General features: G+C 41.8%; 7 protein-coding genes across 7 annotated transcripts; 2 read left to right on the forward strand and 5 right to left on the reverse strand.

Moving 5' to 3' along the window:
* Positions 1–469: 469 nt before the first annotated feature.
* Positions 470–755, forward strand: BJ212DRAFT_1480136 (uncharacterized protein; the record flags this gene model as incomplete). The annotated part of the gene is made up of 3 exons (XM_041340017.1): positions 470–535; positions 595–655; positions 715–755. The coding sequence occupies 3 exons, from the start codon at positions 470–472 to the stop codon at positions 753–755; spliced, it is 168 nt and encodes a 55-aa protein (XP_041193806.1).
* An 803-nt stretch (positions 756–1,558) lies between these two features.
* Positions 1,559–1,910, reverse strand: BJ212DRAFT_1480137 (uncharacterized protein; the record flags this gene model as incomplete). Its single annotated transcript, XM_041340018.1, has 2 exons — positions 1,559–1,837; positions 1,896–1,910. The coding sequence occupies 2 exons, from the start codon at positions 1,908–1,910 to the stop codon at positions 1,559–1,561; spliced, it is 294 nt and encodes a 97-aa protein (XP_041193807.1).
* Positions 1,911–2,363: 453 nt separating this feature from the next.
* On the reverse strand, positions 2,364–2,543 carry BJ212DRAFT_1270229 (uncharacterized protein; the record flags this gene model as incomplete). The annotated part of the gene is made up of 1 exon (XM_041330868.1): positions 2,364–2,543. A coding segment is annotated over one exon (180 nt), but the record flags the coding sequence as incomplete, so codon positions are not given.
* Positions 2,544–2,708: 165 nt separating this feature from the next.
* Positions 2,709–4,261, reverse strand: BJ212DRAFT_1480138 (uncharacterized protein; the record flags this gene model as incomplete). The annotated part of the gene is made up of 6 exons (XM_041340019.1): positions 2,709–2,918; positions 3,313–3,374; positions 3,429–3,833; positions 3,888–3,972; positions 4,039–4,146; positions 4,196–4,261. 6 exons carry the CDS (start codon positions 4,259–4,261, stop codon positions 2,709–2,711), a joined length of 936 nt encoding a protein of 311 aa, XP_041193809.1.
* Positions 4,262–5,736: 1,475 nt separating this feature from the next.
* BJ212DRAFT_1446632 (uncharacterized protein) lies at positions 5,737–6,632 on the reverse strand (the record flags this gene model as incomplete). Its single annotated transcript, XM_041338279.1, has 3 exons — positions 5,737–6,033; positions 6,159–6,352; positions 6,407–6,632. The coding sequence occupies 3 exons, from the start codon at positions 6,630–6,632 to the stop codon at positions 5,737–5,739; spliced, it is 717 nt and encodes a 238-aa protein (XP_041193810.1).
* Positions 6,633–7,104: 472 nt separating this feature from the next.
* BJ212DRAFT_1225048 (uncharacterized protein) lies at positions 7,105–7,422 on the reverse strand (the record flags this gene model as incomplete). The annotated part of the gene is made up of 1 exon (XM_041329442.1): positions 7,105–7,422. A coding segment is annotated over one exon (318 nt), but the record flags the coding sequence as incomplete, so codon positions are not given.
* Positions 7,423–8,780: 1,358 nt separating this feature from the next.
* BJ212DRAFT_1500051 (uncharacterized protein) lies at positions 8,781–10,268 on the forward strand (the record flags this gene model as incomplete). The annotated part of the gene is made up of 9 exons (XM_041341574.1): positions 8,781–9,014; positions 9,062–9,180; positions 9,330–9,393; positions 9,417–9,489; positions 9,527–9,561; positions 9,589–9,691; positions 9,941–9,992; positions 10,035–10,153; positions 10,204–10,268. The coding sequence occupies 9 exons, from the start codon at positions 8,781–8,783 to the stop codon at positions 10,266–10,268; spliced, it is 864 nt and encodes a 287-aa protein (XP_041193812.1).
* Positions 10,269–15,036: the final 4,768 nt, after the last annotated feature.

Consider the following 15,036-nt stretch of genomic DNA (forward strand, 5'->3'; position numbering starts at 1 on the left):
AAGACTTTGTCATGGCAGGTAGCATTAGCACAGGTCATCAGATGGAAATTGGCATGGGAATTCATGACTAAGCTGTGACATGGCACTGTCACAGCCTGTGTGCAACAGTAGGGGAATTCACCTGGCCTTCCCAATAAGTAGCTTTACTAATACTGGGCAGTTATGTGCTTTGTCAATTATTAGAATAGTCATTTGCACTCAAACACCAACACCAGCCATAAACCTTGCCCCAAACCCCGTGCATCCTTAGGTATATCTATGCATAAGGCATGGGAAAGTTCTGTTCTGTGCCAGTTTCATTGCTAATCCCTCTGCTCTGTTATATGAACTGTTCTCATGGTTTTCTCTTCCCCTCCCTCATCATTGTCTGTGATCTCAAGGCCATCAGAGCTCTCCACTGATATGTAGGCTTTGTCCCAGACATTGCCCTTGATGGGCTTACCATCTTTTGTAGACTTGTCTCCCTTCAATGCCCATTCCTCTCATCCTGGAGCTCACCATTGTTAAACCATCCTTCAAACCTGGTGCTGGCAAGGTATGTTTCCACTGGGGATTAATGCTAAGTACCTACTGACTTGGTATTGTTTTCAACAGTTCTTTTACCTCCTCCATATCACAGACGACATGTACACCAAGAGTTATATCAGCACAATTGGTACATTGCTACTGTGAGGCCTATACCTAGCTATCTACTGACTTTGTATTGTTCAACAGTCCTTTCTCCTCCCCTGCTTTGCAGACAACATGTACACTGAGAGTTATATCAGCACTATTGGTATGTTGCTACTCTAGGGCCTATACCTACCTATCTACTGACTTAGTATTGTTCAACAGTGCTGTCTCCTCCTCTGTTTCACAGATGACACATACATTAAGAGTTATATGGTACATCGCTCCTCTAGGGCCTATACCTAACTATCTACTGATGTTGTATCATTCAACAGTCCTTTTTCCTCCTCTGCTTCACAGATGACATGTACACTGGAAGTTATTTCCACACTATTTGCGTTAGGTACATTGCTACTCTACTTTCTGAACCATTTCCTTTTCATGTGCCATAATCTTATATGGCAGGGCCTGCCCTGTTGCCAAACCTTCTGCCCTGTTATGTAAAGTGTTCCCACAACTTCCCTTCTGCTTCCTCATCGTCATCTCTCATCTTCAACCTGTCAGCCCTCTTCACACATTATTGTGCTTGATGGCAAGATGGTTGAGCTGCCACTGATGAGTTGGGTGCCTTTCATGATTCTCTTCATTCATAGTGCTGACCTTGATCTTCTGTGGGTCTCACCATCCCTACAGAGCGAGGCAGTGAAGAACATGTGCGGCTTCTATCCTTACAAGCTACAAGATAATTAGGGTATAATATATGTACTCAAACTGTTTGCAATATTATACTGGTCAATGACTCATCACAACCACAGTGAAGTGGAATGGAGTTTGTAGTGAATATAAGGTATGATCTGAGTCTTTGAAAACAGTCCAGGATAAATTGAAAAAATCAGGCACATGCATGAGGCCATACATAACATCGAGGTTTGTAAGAATTCTATCAAAATCAAAGTTCATATGAAAGGGAAGAAGACCAGGTATGAATTGTATTATCAGGTACAGCCCCAGAAGGTGAAGACATCAAAGTGCCTGTGTGTGTGGAAGGTTCATCCATTGGTTGTATGCATTTTTTCCCCTTATCTGAGCAAGGCTGATGGGAAGGCTCAATGATCTCTCCAGTCTTAAGCTTCTCATTGTGCTCTTGTTGGAGCTGCTGATATTCATCTTCATCCAGGAGTCTCCAAGAAATAAGCTTGTCCTTCCATATCTCGAGGAGCATCTTCAGCTTGGAAGGGAAGTAGAAGCTTCACTAAGGTTTTTGAAAGGGATGTGGGTGGGCCAACCTTTACAGATGACATGATAATGTTGAACAATGTTGCACCAGTAGTTTTTCCACTGCATTGTTGCCTTGGGTACCCCAGTAATTTCCTCTAAAGTACATATAAGAATGTACTTGCAGTTCCAAAAAAAAAAAGTATGAAGTGCACAATTTACTTCTCATCTTATTGATGTCCACTCTGCTGAACAACAGTCCTTGTAAGTATGGGCAGCACCTGCCCAAATAATGTAGGTATCGGATGGTAAAAAAATAGTAATACCAATGAACTCACCTTGTATGCCTTGGATAGCAAAACCTTCCATCTTGCTGATGAGGTCCTGGTTGTCAATATTCATTAGTGATGTCATGAAATCGTTGACACCTTTGGTGGCAAATATAATACCACATAGTGGGATGTTAGTAGAGCCCACCACTGTGTGAAGAATTGTTTCGGTGCTGGTGCGACACTTAAGACTATTCAACTAATTTTATATCAGCTGCTGCATAAACTTGATAGCACAAAAGGCACCTCATTCTCAATAGCCTTCAGTGTTAGTGTGACATTGTTAATCTTGGACTTCATTGATATTCTGATACCTTTGGACTTGTGAAGCTTATTCTCCTCATATTCTTCAACAACACAGTCTTTTTGATCCTGAGAGAGCTCATGGTATTTGTCAGTGCAGTTATGTAGAAGATCTTGCAACACATTTTTTCCAGACCTAGTTAGAACTAATTTTCCTGTCAGTACTTGAACAAAGTAAGAAATGTATCATACTGTCTTCATACTTCACCTCCTGGCTTTTCTTCCAGTAAAAGGCATTCCAGGTATTCAACTTTAAATGCTTAAAGCACAGCCACAGCCCATGTACAAATCATTTGTGATGCATTGGATACTCTTGTGGTCAGATGAGGCAATCATCTTCACAGCTTTGTCAATAGAGAGCCAAGTGTCGTCAAGTGCTGCCTTGAAATCCTTGGATTTCTGGTGATGTTGGGAGGCGAGAACAGCTCTAGCTTCCTTGCTAAGGATGACCTTTGGATGCAACTGAGATAAGCCTTGTGAACATTGTGAGTGACTCTCTGTCATGTTCAAGGATTGACTGGGCACGACTTCACACTGCAAACAAACCAAGTCACTTTATAGACTTCAGAGAGCCTGAGAAACAAAATAACAACATAAGAGTCAGTCAACAGACATACATATATACATTAATGGTTGAAGATGAAGCACCCTAGAACTTCATTTGCACTCCAAGTGTGCGCACTTATGACAGGACAAGGAGTGCCATGATCTAGAAAATCAAAACAAGACTACAAAAACAAAGTGTGCAAATAAAAACAAGCATCCCCAGCACCTTGAGAAACACAGATAGTAGCATTGAAGTCTGGGGACATGCATACTATTCAGTTTCATTGAATAAATACTTTGATATTCATACCTTTTTGAGATTACCTAATGGAGCACCAGCCAGGTCCACATGGAGGGCCTTTGTCAAATTAACTGCCTGTTCATAAGTGAGATCCTATTTAGGGGACCTTAAAACTACTTCCCAACAGCTACTGTGCATGGTAACAATGAGATCATGAAGTTTCAAGATCGCTTCATTACCAATTTTGAAGCAATCAAGCACAGCATCAGTATTGGGACCAATGCTGAGCAGGGGGGCAAAAACCTTGTGTTCCAGTATAGCATTCTTCCTCAACAACAAGAAAGTGTCAGCATTTTGATGCTGTTTGATCTTGGGGCTCCCAGCAGAGCCTGAAGAAGCCAAGGCTGTGGCATGCTTCACAGCTGCTGACTTCAAGTTTGGTGGCATGGGTGACTTGGGCAAAGCAGCAATGACGAAGTCATGCTGAAACTGTTTGGGAGAGCGAGCTGAACATCGAATTTGAGCCCCAGTAGGGCACAATGGTGCAGGTACAGATGGGAAGCTGGTTGGGTCCACTGGAGTTGCAGCATCTGTAGTAGTAGTTGGATATGTCAGAAGCAGATAAAAAATGAATCCAAACATACACTGATGCAGAGGTGTGATATTTTCTTTGCTGCAATGCTCCATAAAACGCTTGAGATGGGGTATTGCAAACTCCTCACAGAATGCCTGCACAAGGACAGAGATGTCTCCTCCAATTTGTTCAGGTGCCTCTTGCAATTCTCATGGAGTGACATAAAGGTCAACTGCAATACAATCAGGAGTGATGGTCTCTGTGATATGAGATCTGGGGCAGCGAATGAGAAGAGACAGCCCGCCATCAAGATAATCTTGAGTAGCAAGCTAAGATGGTGCTAAGTCAGGTTCAACATAAGATACTCATAGTACATACTGCATCAAACACGTCTTCAAGACCTGCCTCAACAAAATCCTCATGAGTCAAGCTCTGCCTCTCCATGAATGATGGAATCTTGTTAAGGCTACATAAGCAGGATGAAGACTGCCAAGTGTCCTCATCTGGTAGTGTGTGCCATCAAGATGTGACTTGTTTTTGAGTAGTGCATGAGCAGCTGCTTGACACTCCGCATTGCTGAATCCTAGTGTGAAGTTGGAGTTAGAGTAGAGAGCCGCTAATCCAGCAAGGGTAAAGCACGGTGGACAATAGCTCAACTCATCTTGGACTGGATTGTCTGTATGGTTTAGCTTTGAATCAGTAGAAGCAGACATTGTAGCAGTTGAAGGTGGGATGCAAAGAGTGAGTAAAGCATTACATGTAGTGGTGCCTATCTTGATATCTAGTAAAGCCAAGTGCAGTCACTATCTGAATTAAAATGGTCTACTGGAAAGATACAAGTCCCCTAGTAAGCACTGCACATGGCAAAAATGGGGCAAAGGTGTAATGGAATGTGGTCTTGGGGGTGAATTGAGGACCATTCTGGTTCATAGACTGATGCTGATAGAGGCAAAGGTGTAAATGGAATGTGGTCTCGGGGGTGAATTGAGGACTGTTCTGGTTCATAGACTGATGCTGGTAGAGGCAAAGGTGTAAGTGGAACATGGTCTTGGGGGTGAATTGAGGATTTTGCTGTTGTTCTGGTTCACTGATAGAGGTAAAGGATGACACAGGGACTCGGACTGCCAGATACTTTCAATATTGATGGGCGTGTACTTGAAACATTGAGTCTATTAATCTACAATAGTCGATATATAATCTGCAATGACCTGGGTAGTCTGTATTTGCTCCTCATATTCCATGAGTTCTGTAGCATGCTCCAAAGCAGTGGCATCAGTGTCATCATGATCTGGGATTGATTTGATCAAAATATATTCAATACCTGAAAGACAAATGCACCAGATGGATGATTCAAACAGTCTACCACACTGGACTCATCCTCCACCAAGGAGCCAATCCATTGTCCATGACCTCAAATACCTAAAAAACCAGATTGCAACTCAATTTCATCTAGCCAGAACAAATGTACTGAGTTAACTGTGGAGCACAGTTTCCAGCACTTCTGCAGCTCCCTACCCAGTGGAGGATTTGAGTGAAGGAGTTTACTGATGGTTGTAGACATTTGTGCACTTTCATCATAAATGGCAGTCCACAGACAACGAACTTCAATGTTGAGGTGCTCAACCTCTTCATGTGCACAATGAAGCTTGAAGAATTTGACCAGGGCTTCTCAATGTGTCAGCTTGGTCCAATCAAGTTCATGAGTGTCAGTGCATGAATATTGGAGAACATCAAATTCTCCAAGGAAGCTATACTCGGCGATATCCCTCCATGATAAGTGTGGTTGGGAAGGATTAAGGGCAGTAGCCTGCACATTATACTTGTTGGTGGCATTCTGAATTGCTTCTGAGCATCTCTGTAACACCTTTCCTATTTGTACCCTGCCAATGGTGATCAGCTTCCCTCAAACACAATATTATTTACTTACCTATCAATGAAAGTGAGAGCTTGGATAGCTCGAATAAGTGCATGACAACAAGATGTTCTAACTCATCAAGAGCCACACAATACTTCTGGAGCAATGCTTTATCCCTGTACTTGTTATATTCATTGCCTCCAATTGTCCACCACTCTTCAATTCTAAGCCAACCCTCAATATGGGCAGTGAAAGTTTCAGTGTGCTGGAGCTTAGCGTAAGTGGTGTTGACATGAATTTGGGCTTGACTTAGAGTGGCATTAATTTGATTTAAGTCACCAACAGGGACACACATCAGCACCTGATTGGCAGCTTCTCAGGCCTTCTCCCATTCTAACCTAAAATTTATGAATCTAGTAAAGGAGGAAGAATATGCGATGACTACTAGAGTCAAACTCACCGCTGTTCAGCCAGATCATCAAGAACCTGGACATAGTGAATTTGAAGTCTGTCATTGAGAGGCTGCTCTTTCAGAGATTCGAGGTAGGATCTTTCATCAGTATGGAACTGAGCAAAGTTGGTGTCAGTCAGGTTGAGAGCTTGTTTAACAGCTGACACTTCAGTGGAGAGTTTGTGTATGAGGGTTAGCACTTCTCTGTAATGATTTCGTAAAAAGATGCCTATCAACACTATTAGTTGACTGAATGTTTGGCAGTGTGCAAAATGAGATGTACTTAATGCCACATATTTATCCTGGTCCCAGAAGGTGAAATGCTCCTCAATCATTTGATGGCGATGAAATGTAGACACATGTCTGGTACTCCATGCAAGATTGTTTGAAGATGAAAATATATGTTCACATCTCTCACCCTCGGTCAGTCCAGTCCCTTCAATGTACATAGGGTGCCAATCTAGTTGGCACCTTTGGTTATGAGCATGACCATGAAATGCACCAACCATCATGCACAAATTGAGGTTTTAGGCAAGGGGACCAACACTGCTGTTAGCTAGAGTCTTTGTGAGTGCACACCCAATATTGTAAGCACATCCGCCATTCACACCAAAAACGGATAGCAACCAGTTCATCAAAGCTAAGGGGTATTTTGCACTAAGGTTAAATTTAGCATAATGCATGGATAATGAAACTGGAACCTACAGTTCACTGCTCTGTACCATATCGCAAGCAAGAAGTACAAACCAATGCAGACACACTGCAATGAAGATGCCAGACTCATCAAAAACAGAAAACATTTTCTTGCACTGCTCAGGCCCAGCATTTTGCCACTGCTGTGTGCAATTAAAGGTACCCTCAGACTCCACTGGCTCAGTTACCAAATCTTCCCAGTCATCTTGTAGATCTGAGTTTGATTGGCTCAGCTACTTGAGTTAGCTTACCATTGCTACACATATGTATAATACATACCGCTGATATTTGAACTTCATCTCTGAATATATCAACACTTGCACGATCAACCCAGTAGTCAGAACAAGGCTTTCGAGAGTCTTGCCATGGAGTAACACCATATGTTGAGGACGCCCATCTTTTGAGGCTGTTGTTGCCATCAATAGAGACAAGCCACTGAAGTGCTAGTGGTGGCTCATCTTTGAGTTTGTAAGTACAACATGGACATCCATTGAGTAGATGCCAATTAGGCATGTTGTGATGGAGTGCTTCATTCAAATGGTGGTCAATGTGATGCAAGATTTCAAGATAAATGTTGTATGCATCAGAGAACTGAGAATTTAGGTATGGTCAATATGGCATCTATAATACAAATATTGGTTCGGATGTCAATAATGACACATACAAGCACATACATTATGAAGATGGCATAGTGCCTTGCACTGTGCCTAGGGAACTGCACGGGTAAACCTGCAGGTGTGGGAAGTTGGACCTGTACCCATACCTGTGGCATGGGTATGGGTTTTACTACAGGTATCAACATAATGGACCCAGGGTATTACCCATGGGTCACTATGAAGAGCATTGTAATGAATTATCACTAGGATACTAACAACAAATGTAATACAGTCATCAATGGCTCATTGATACAAAACATGGCTCACATAATGACAACACATTTTCTTCTCTCAAAATTGCTCATGCACATTTAGACAACATGTATCTTGCCCCAGGGAAAATATTATATTATGTTGACTAACAAAAATAGTACCGAGACATGTGTCTTTACTAGTCAAAACCCTAAATTTAGACAATTTAAATTTTGTATTCCACATTGCATGATGACAGCAAATTAGAGAGACATGAAACTGTTCAGGATGTATAGCTAACAGTTCTAGCTATTCAGAACATGTGTAGCAAAGGAATGTTTGTTGGCTAGTGGAAATGCTATTCAGACCAGTTCAGGGTTGGTGAGACTCTATGCGAAATACACTATTGCAGCCACAAACCAATCAGAACTAGTTTCTACCTCTTACTATGCCTGGCCGTCCTAAATCTGCTACAAAAAAACAACAAGAAGTTCGTCAAGCTCATGATTATCTCATGGCTAAAGCTGTGTCTGCATATTGCACTGAGCTCACAAAAAAGCAGGGTTTAAAACATTGCAGCTCATGAACACAAAGGCAAGTGGTCTGAGAAAAAAAAAACCAAGGGTGCAGACTCTAAGCACAACCTCCAGGGGGGGAAGGAAACATCATGTGGCACCCCAGGATGGAAAGTTGGAAAAAGAGGGTCAGGAGATGAAACAAAAGCCCACAGCCACTCTGTCTCCCTTTTAAAAGAAAGAAAAAGAAATTAGAAAATGAGATAATGGGAAGCAAGCAAGCAAAACCGACGAATGACAAACAAAGCCAATGCCAAGAGACTTTAAAATAAAAAAACAAACAGAGGGGGAGGGGGGATGCATGTGGTTGCGATGGGGGTGTGAGAAATTGTGAAAGAAGGAAACTTCTTCTTTTGGACTAGCACTGGGATGGGGGACTGCGCATGGGGGGCCTGGGATGAAAAGCATGAGGATAGATTACATTCTGTATGAGAACCGATTAATTTTCTCTCATTTTTTGTACTCATACATCTGTTGCAGCAATGATGAGCACTCTGCAAGATTGTCCTCTATCATCAAGCGACATGCTCAGGTACTGATTATGTTTGTTGGTTATGCCATCACACCCACATCTTCCACCAATATATCAAGGGGCGACAATGCAATGATGGACCTTATCTCTCTTTTGGTTGATCTTGCCACAATAGAAGGTGATAGCAATGTTTCAGACATTGTATCAGTCCCACAGCAGACCACATCAAAAGTGATGAATGCAATCAGAGCAGCAGACTTCCTGATTGGAGCTTTAATTATGCTGCAATCAGATGAGACTAGGGTAGGTTCACATTTTCTGTATGAGATCCTTTCTCACCTCATTTCTAGATCAAGGCTGGTGCTCTTGAAATCCTTGCAGACAGGATACTCAAGGCTGCAGAAGCTGTCATCGCAAACAACAGAAGACTGCTACATCAATTATTGACTACATTGGGGATGTCCCAACAGTCAGCTGGTGTACTAGTTAATTCAGCACTCAATGCTTTGAAAGCAATCGGCTCCTCCATTTGTCCTGGTAAGGAGTTAGCATTGGTATCTACCGTCCTTTTGGTCATCAAAATAATCAAAACATGTGCATCATTGCAATCTGCTATAGCTGTGTTACCGTGCTATGCATGTGTGGCTTTTCTTCCCTTGCATTCCATGTTACTGAGGAATTTGTATGTTCTCTCTCAGACCTCAGCTTACACCTTACTTCCAAGAGATTGCACAAGAGTGTACATCAGTCCTCCAAGAAGGGTTGAGTGGCAACATGGGTGAGCAGCTTATCTCCTATGTAAATTCACCTTACAGCTGTTGACTGTTCTGCTCAAATAGTGCAATCTTCAGTGGGTGATGCAATTTCTACCCTATAGGGCTTGGTATTGATGCTCCCCACTTTCTATGGTGCTGCAGAAATCAGGGACATTGTTAAACTCCATCTAGATTACTCTGTCACCTTGAGTGGTTCCATGACAGGTTTGATGAAAGCTATTGCGAAGAAGATCCCATCCAACATGCTACTACCCATACTTTGCAATGTGTGGCCCAATGTGGAAAAATCTCAGAAGAAGGCATGCCCCTCACGATATAAACATGAATTGAAATATTGATGTCCTTTGACAGAAACATGGTGATGGACTCATCAGATTTTTCATCTTTTTCAAATGCAGTCTTCAAGTAGCTCAATGTCTAACATCCAGGCACATATCTGTTCATTTTTTTCAGTACTCATCGACAGCTTTGGCATGAACATGAAGTCTATGACTGCTCCAGTGATGTGAGTCTCTTCATTGTGGCTTGTGGTGAGACCAACTACCAGGTGCCAGGGAGAACCTCATATCATTTCAGCATTCTTGGAACTTGTTGTGAAGCTTAATGAGACAGCCTTCAGACTGTTGTTCTGTCATTTGTATGACTGTGTGTTTGCAGCTGAGAATGGTGAGTTACTCCCTAACAGGACTGTCTTTCTCTCTCTGAGCTACTTCCAGCAAACATTGAACTCACATTTTGCCACATGTACTCTGCCTTGTTGGATTATTTCAAGGTGCACTAGAAACACATCTTCTGAACATTCCGTTATTCATCCAGTGCAGGGCTTGATGAACCCTTATATTTCAATACTTCTGCAAGCTTTGTGCAACATTTTGGAGTCTTTAGCTGCAGGGTCAATTCAAAATCCGCTTCTATGGCTATCAACAGTTGAGACCCTTACAAAGAGCCTTGAAATGATGACAGTGATGAGAATACATGACTTGCATCACACCGCATCGCTCACTCGTGATTTTTCTAGCATTCTGGCATGATGACAAACTGGCCTTGGTAGCGAAGCCTTTGATAGCACAAGTTTCAAGTTGCATCAGATTGAATATCACAGATGGGAGACAAGTGCTGACAAAGTACTTGATTGCTATGACGAGTGTGGCTGTGGATGATTCCTTACTCAAGTCCATCAACCTTTACCTGCTCATGCACAGTCACATGGATGATGCTCATGAGCACATATTTTCTCTGTCCTGTTTGGAGACCCTCTGGTGTGAATAGGGTGGGAAGCTCATTGGTTCATACTCGTGTCAACTATGCCATCAAGGAGGATAATGCTAATGCCACAATATGTTTCATAGCAGAAACTGTCACATTCATCAGTGAATGTGCTGAAGATGAGAATGACAGTGTTGTCTGTGAGACACACAGACTTTGCTGTTGAAAGCGTTGCTGGAAGCATCAGTGGATTATGATCGTGCATTCCTGTCATTCTGGACTAAAGGGTGTGACTGTATGCTCGATAGAGATGCACCTTTCATTGTAAGTTCACACTGTTTTCAATGATCTTGATACAAAACACTCACATTGTTGTCAGCAGCTCTCAATGTTATTTTATAGCATTTAGATATACAAGCAATAACCTTTGGACATTGTGTTCGATATCTCTTTTTTACAATAGGAGAGATTTATATACACTATTCATGCAATCTTTGTTCTCATTTCCCTTGGAAAATGAGCATAGTGTATCTTGTTGTGTTTTGACATGGGACAGTGTGGTATATTGTTGACCAAGGTGAGATGATGATAGGAGATGCAAGCATGTGTCAGTTCTGCACAGCATGATGTGGACAGGGTGGACACAATTGATACCAAGCTGACGGTTTTTATGCTGTGCTTATATATGTTAGATATGTTAGATCAAGAGGGGTGCAAAAGGCAAATTCTGGATATGTGGCTCAAATTTACATAAGAATTTAAACCTTAATATACAGCCACCTGAACTTTCGTTAGATATGATTTGAGCTTTGACCTAGCAGTCTCAAAATTGATTATTATTTTTGTTTGTTACTGGGGTTTTTTCTTACTGTAAAATACAACTAGGTAGTTTACTTAATAAAAAATGCGCATGCCAGTGCATTACTCATTAAAAAAAAATGTTGGAAGTAACTTGGCAAAACACATGATCAAAACATGTGACATCAAGTCAATATATGCGCGTCATCCTCAATGCATCTCATACTCTTGCTCTGTAAATTATTATCACAGGCATATTACAGTAGCATGTGCATACCTTTGTATCATCAAGTTTTGATGATAGTGACTGGGACTCAGACACGACTAATGATTCATATCAGACAGGCCTGGACTTTCAATCACACCTTCATAGATCTCCCTTGAATGAATCTTCTGATTCTTCTGGCCAGGCGCAATACCACTTGGACACCTTCCTAGAATTGGCAATCGCACCAGAAGATCTACCAGATGCCTATCAATTAGCTGTAACCCCTGACAACTTCGTCCCATCAGACCCTGAATCAGAAAGTTCGGACCAGCACATGGAACATGACGATGAAGAACTACTAATATTAAATACACCCGATGCGCTTTATCAACTTTTTCTCAATGACAAACTACAAGTCTGCATCAGTGCCTCAAAGCAGTGGGAACTTTTATGTCCAGACTGCACACAGTGGTGTCAGACTGGCATACACTTGGGCATCAACTTATGGATATCCGGACAGTTTGTATCACTCAGCAATCATTGCAGGAGTTGGAAGTGCCATCAGATGGCAGCAAAAAATATGCTGAGCGCACCTCAGAAGGCCTGGAAAAGGAGAATGTCCCAGCATCTGGCTCACACACTAGAAAATGTCCTGGTCTTGAATTGGCTGCATCCCTACCTTTGAAATGACCCTGTACTGCTGTCCAGCCATTTTAGGCTTCATGTACTTTACTTTCATAGTCTCCATTCCATTTCTTTTGATCCATTGATCGATCATGTTTCATTTGCTGTCTGAGTCATCCTATGTCATTTACCTATGCTCTTTTCCCATGGTCAGTACAAAAGCCCTTGCCGTGATGAAGCTGCCAATATCGATAACCCCGATGTGACAGATTTGAATCACCTTTAAACAGCATTCACATATGTGACTTCAAGTCCAGACAGAAGCTCTAATTATAATTGAGTACTATGACAATTCATAACATCTAGAGATGCCAGGCTACCATCTCCCAGTTCCTTTTTGTACAAATAGTCAAAATCAAGTCATTTGAGCCTTCTTCCCTTGATTTATTGGTGCAAGCAATGTTTCATTCTGCAGTCTGGACCTCTTCTGCTTCAGGAGGTTGGGGAGCAGATAAAGTTCTATATCTAAACCCTGAGCACAATGTTGCACAAGTTAGAGATGACTGGCAGCTTGTGAATGCATATGCTCTGGAAGAGTGTCGCCAAGTGCTATCAAGGGATATTTATTCTCTGCCACTTGATAGTTCTCTTGGATATCGCTTGTGAAATAAGCAATGCCACTGCAAACTTTCTGGCACTTTTCTGAAATGTACATCTGGCATGTCAACTGGAGTTGCATAAGGTCGGTGAAGAAGTCCCAGCACTGTGTATGGCTGATCATATCAGGGAAGGCAATGTGGTACTGGTCCCACTGAGCCTGTGCATTGAAGACATTGGAATTGTGGCTGTTTGCCGTTCCCATATCCATGTGATAGAAGAAGATCCAGGTAAAAGCCCACCATACAGATTTGATGTGTTAAGGTCATACTCAAGGGTTAATGGATCCCAAGGGCTTCAGCCTCAGCTCATGCGCTGTGCCCCTTACTCGAGTATTGCCCCTTATTTCAGGAAGGCAAGACTAATGCATCCAGGGGGTTGGACGGGTAGTGTAGTGGATCTGGATGACTTCCAGATGAGGGATAAGTATCATAAGACTAATCCAGATGAGTCCAGACTAGAAACTAGCAGTAATGGCTGTTGTAGACAGAGGTGGATGCAGATAGACTATAGGAATCAATCCTAAGTCTCAGAGGATGATGAGAGTAGTGGTACTCAGGTCCAGAGGACGGGAATGAGCAGAACTAAGTTGATATTTAAACTGAGGTGCTACAGAGAGTTACAGGAGGTTATATACTATAGGTACAGTGGCTCAAGGACATGCTTATAGCACATTGTAGTATGGCTTCAGGGCTTTCATTTGAGCCCTACACCGTGGGAATCGGTGGAGATATGGTGGAGATACAAGGCTCACAAAATGGTGACTCATGCGGACAGTTTTTTGAGTACATATTAAAACTATATAAATCATCATTTATGACACCATAACAATCATGCCACCATTAAATAAATTATAAAGTGATATCATTATGTCATTTTAAAACCATATCTAACTATACAAACCAAAAATTTCCATATGTCATGGATATATTCACCATGAAAGCCACCCCCCCTGCTCAAAGGGATAATATCCTCTCTCTTTCCTATTCTGGCCTCTCTGCTTGTCAAATTTCCTCTAGAACTGGAGTATCCAAGTCCACTGTGGCCAAGTTCATCAAAGAAAGTCACACAGACAAGGAAAACTTCTGTGAAGGGTGTCCATCCAAGCTTGCCTCTACTGATAGGAGAGCTATTATTCAACATATCACTACAGGAAAGGCTGATAATGCTGTCCAGGTCACCTATTACATCAATTCCACCATCACATTCCCTGTCTCTTCACACACTGTGAGAAACATTCTCAAGACAGCTCATCTCAGGTCAGTAACAAGGAAGAAAAGGCTCTCCTCTCTATCACACATATGCAGAGAGGACTAGCACCCTTCTTTTTTCACATATATACCTTGCCATCTGACCCAATCCTATTTATTGTGGTCTTATATGATCATATAACATGCTTCCATTCCATGTAATCCAATTCTGATGGGCTAAGGCAAAGGTTAGTCATCTCTGTTAGACAGCTGGGCTGAAGAGAGATGTATGGCACATATTATTATATAGATGGGTGGGCCAATGGGGTGGTGAAATATTTATTATATACAGTGGCTCAAAAAAGTGTCTCAATGTTTGTGACTTTTTGTGTAATTGCTGTATTATGAGCTAGGGTGTGACAGTATGACTAAGCCATAGGGAGGTGTGGGAAAGCTCTGCTTCTAGGCTTTATGTTTAATCCCTCTAGCATGAGAAAATTATGGCATCAAGTGAAGATATGGTTAATTTAATTTGGTGACTCATTGAGACACTTTTTTGACTTTCAGTTTGACCAACACAATCTCTATAATTCTGGTACTTGGTGTTTCCTCCTGTTGCTCTAATTACTTCTGCTGCTCTTCTATGCATACTATCTATCAATTTGAGGCATTCCTCATCAATAATCTTGCCCCACTCTGCTGCAAGTCTCTCTCACAGCTGAAATAGCCCCTATTGATATTATCATTAGCTTTTCTAATCTGTATACCAGGCAGATTGCTACTAAAACTGGTCTGAGCAGGGTTGCTATCATTAGGATGATAAAAAAGTCATTCCAGACAAGAAAAATATCAAATTAGATTGTCCT

This window comes from Suillus subaureus, assembly GCF_016647635.1.
Source record: "Suillus subaureus strain MN1 chromosome Unknown BJ212scaffold_13, whole genome shotgun sequence".
Lineage (NCBI taxonomy): Eukaryota > Fungi > Basidiomycota > Agaricomycetes > Boletales > Suillaceae > Suillus > Suillus subaureus.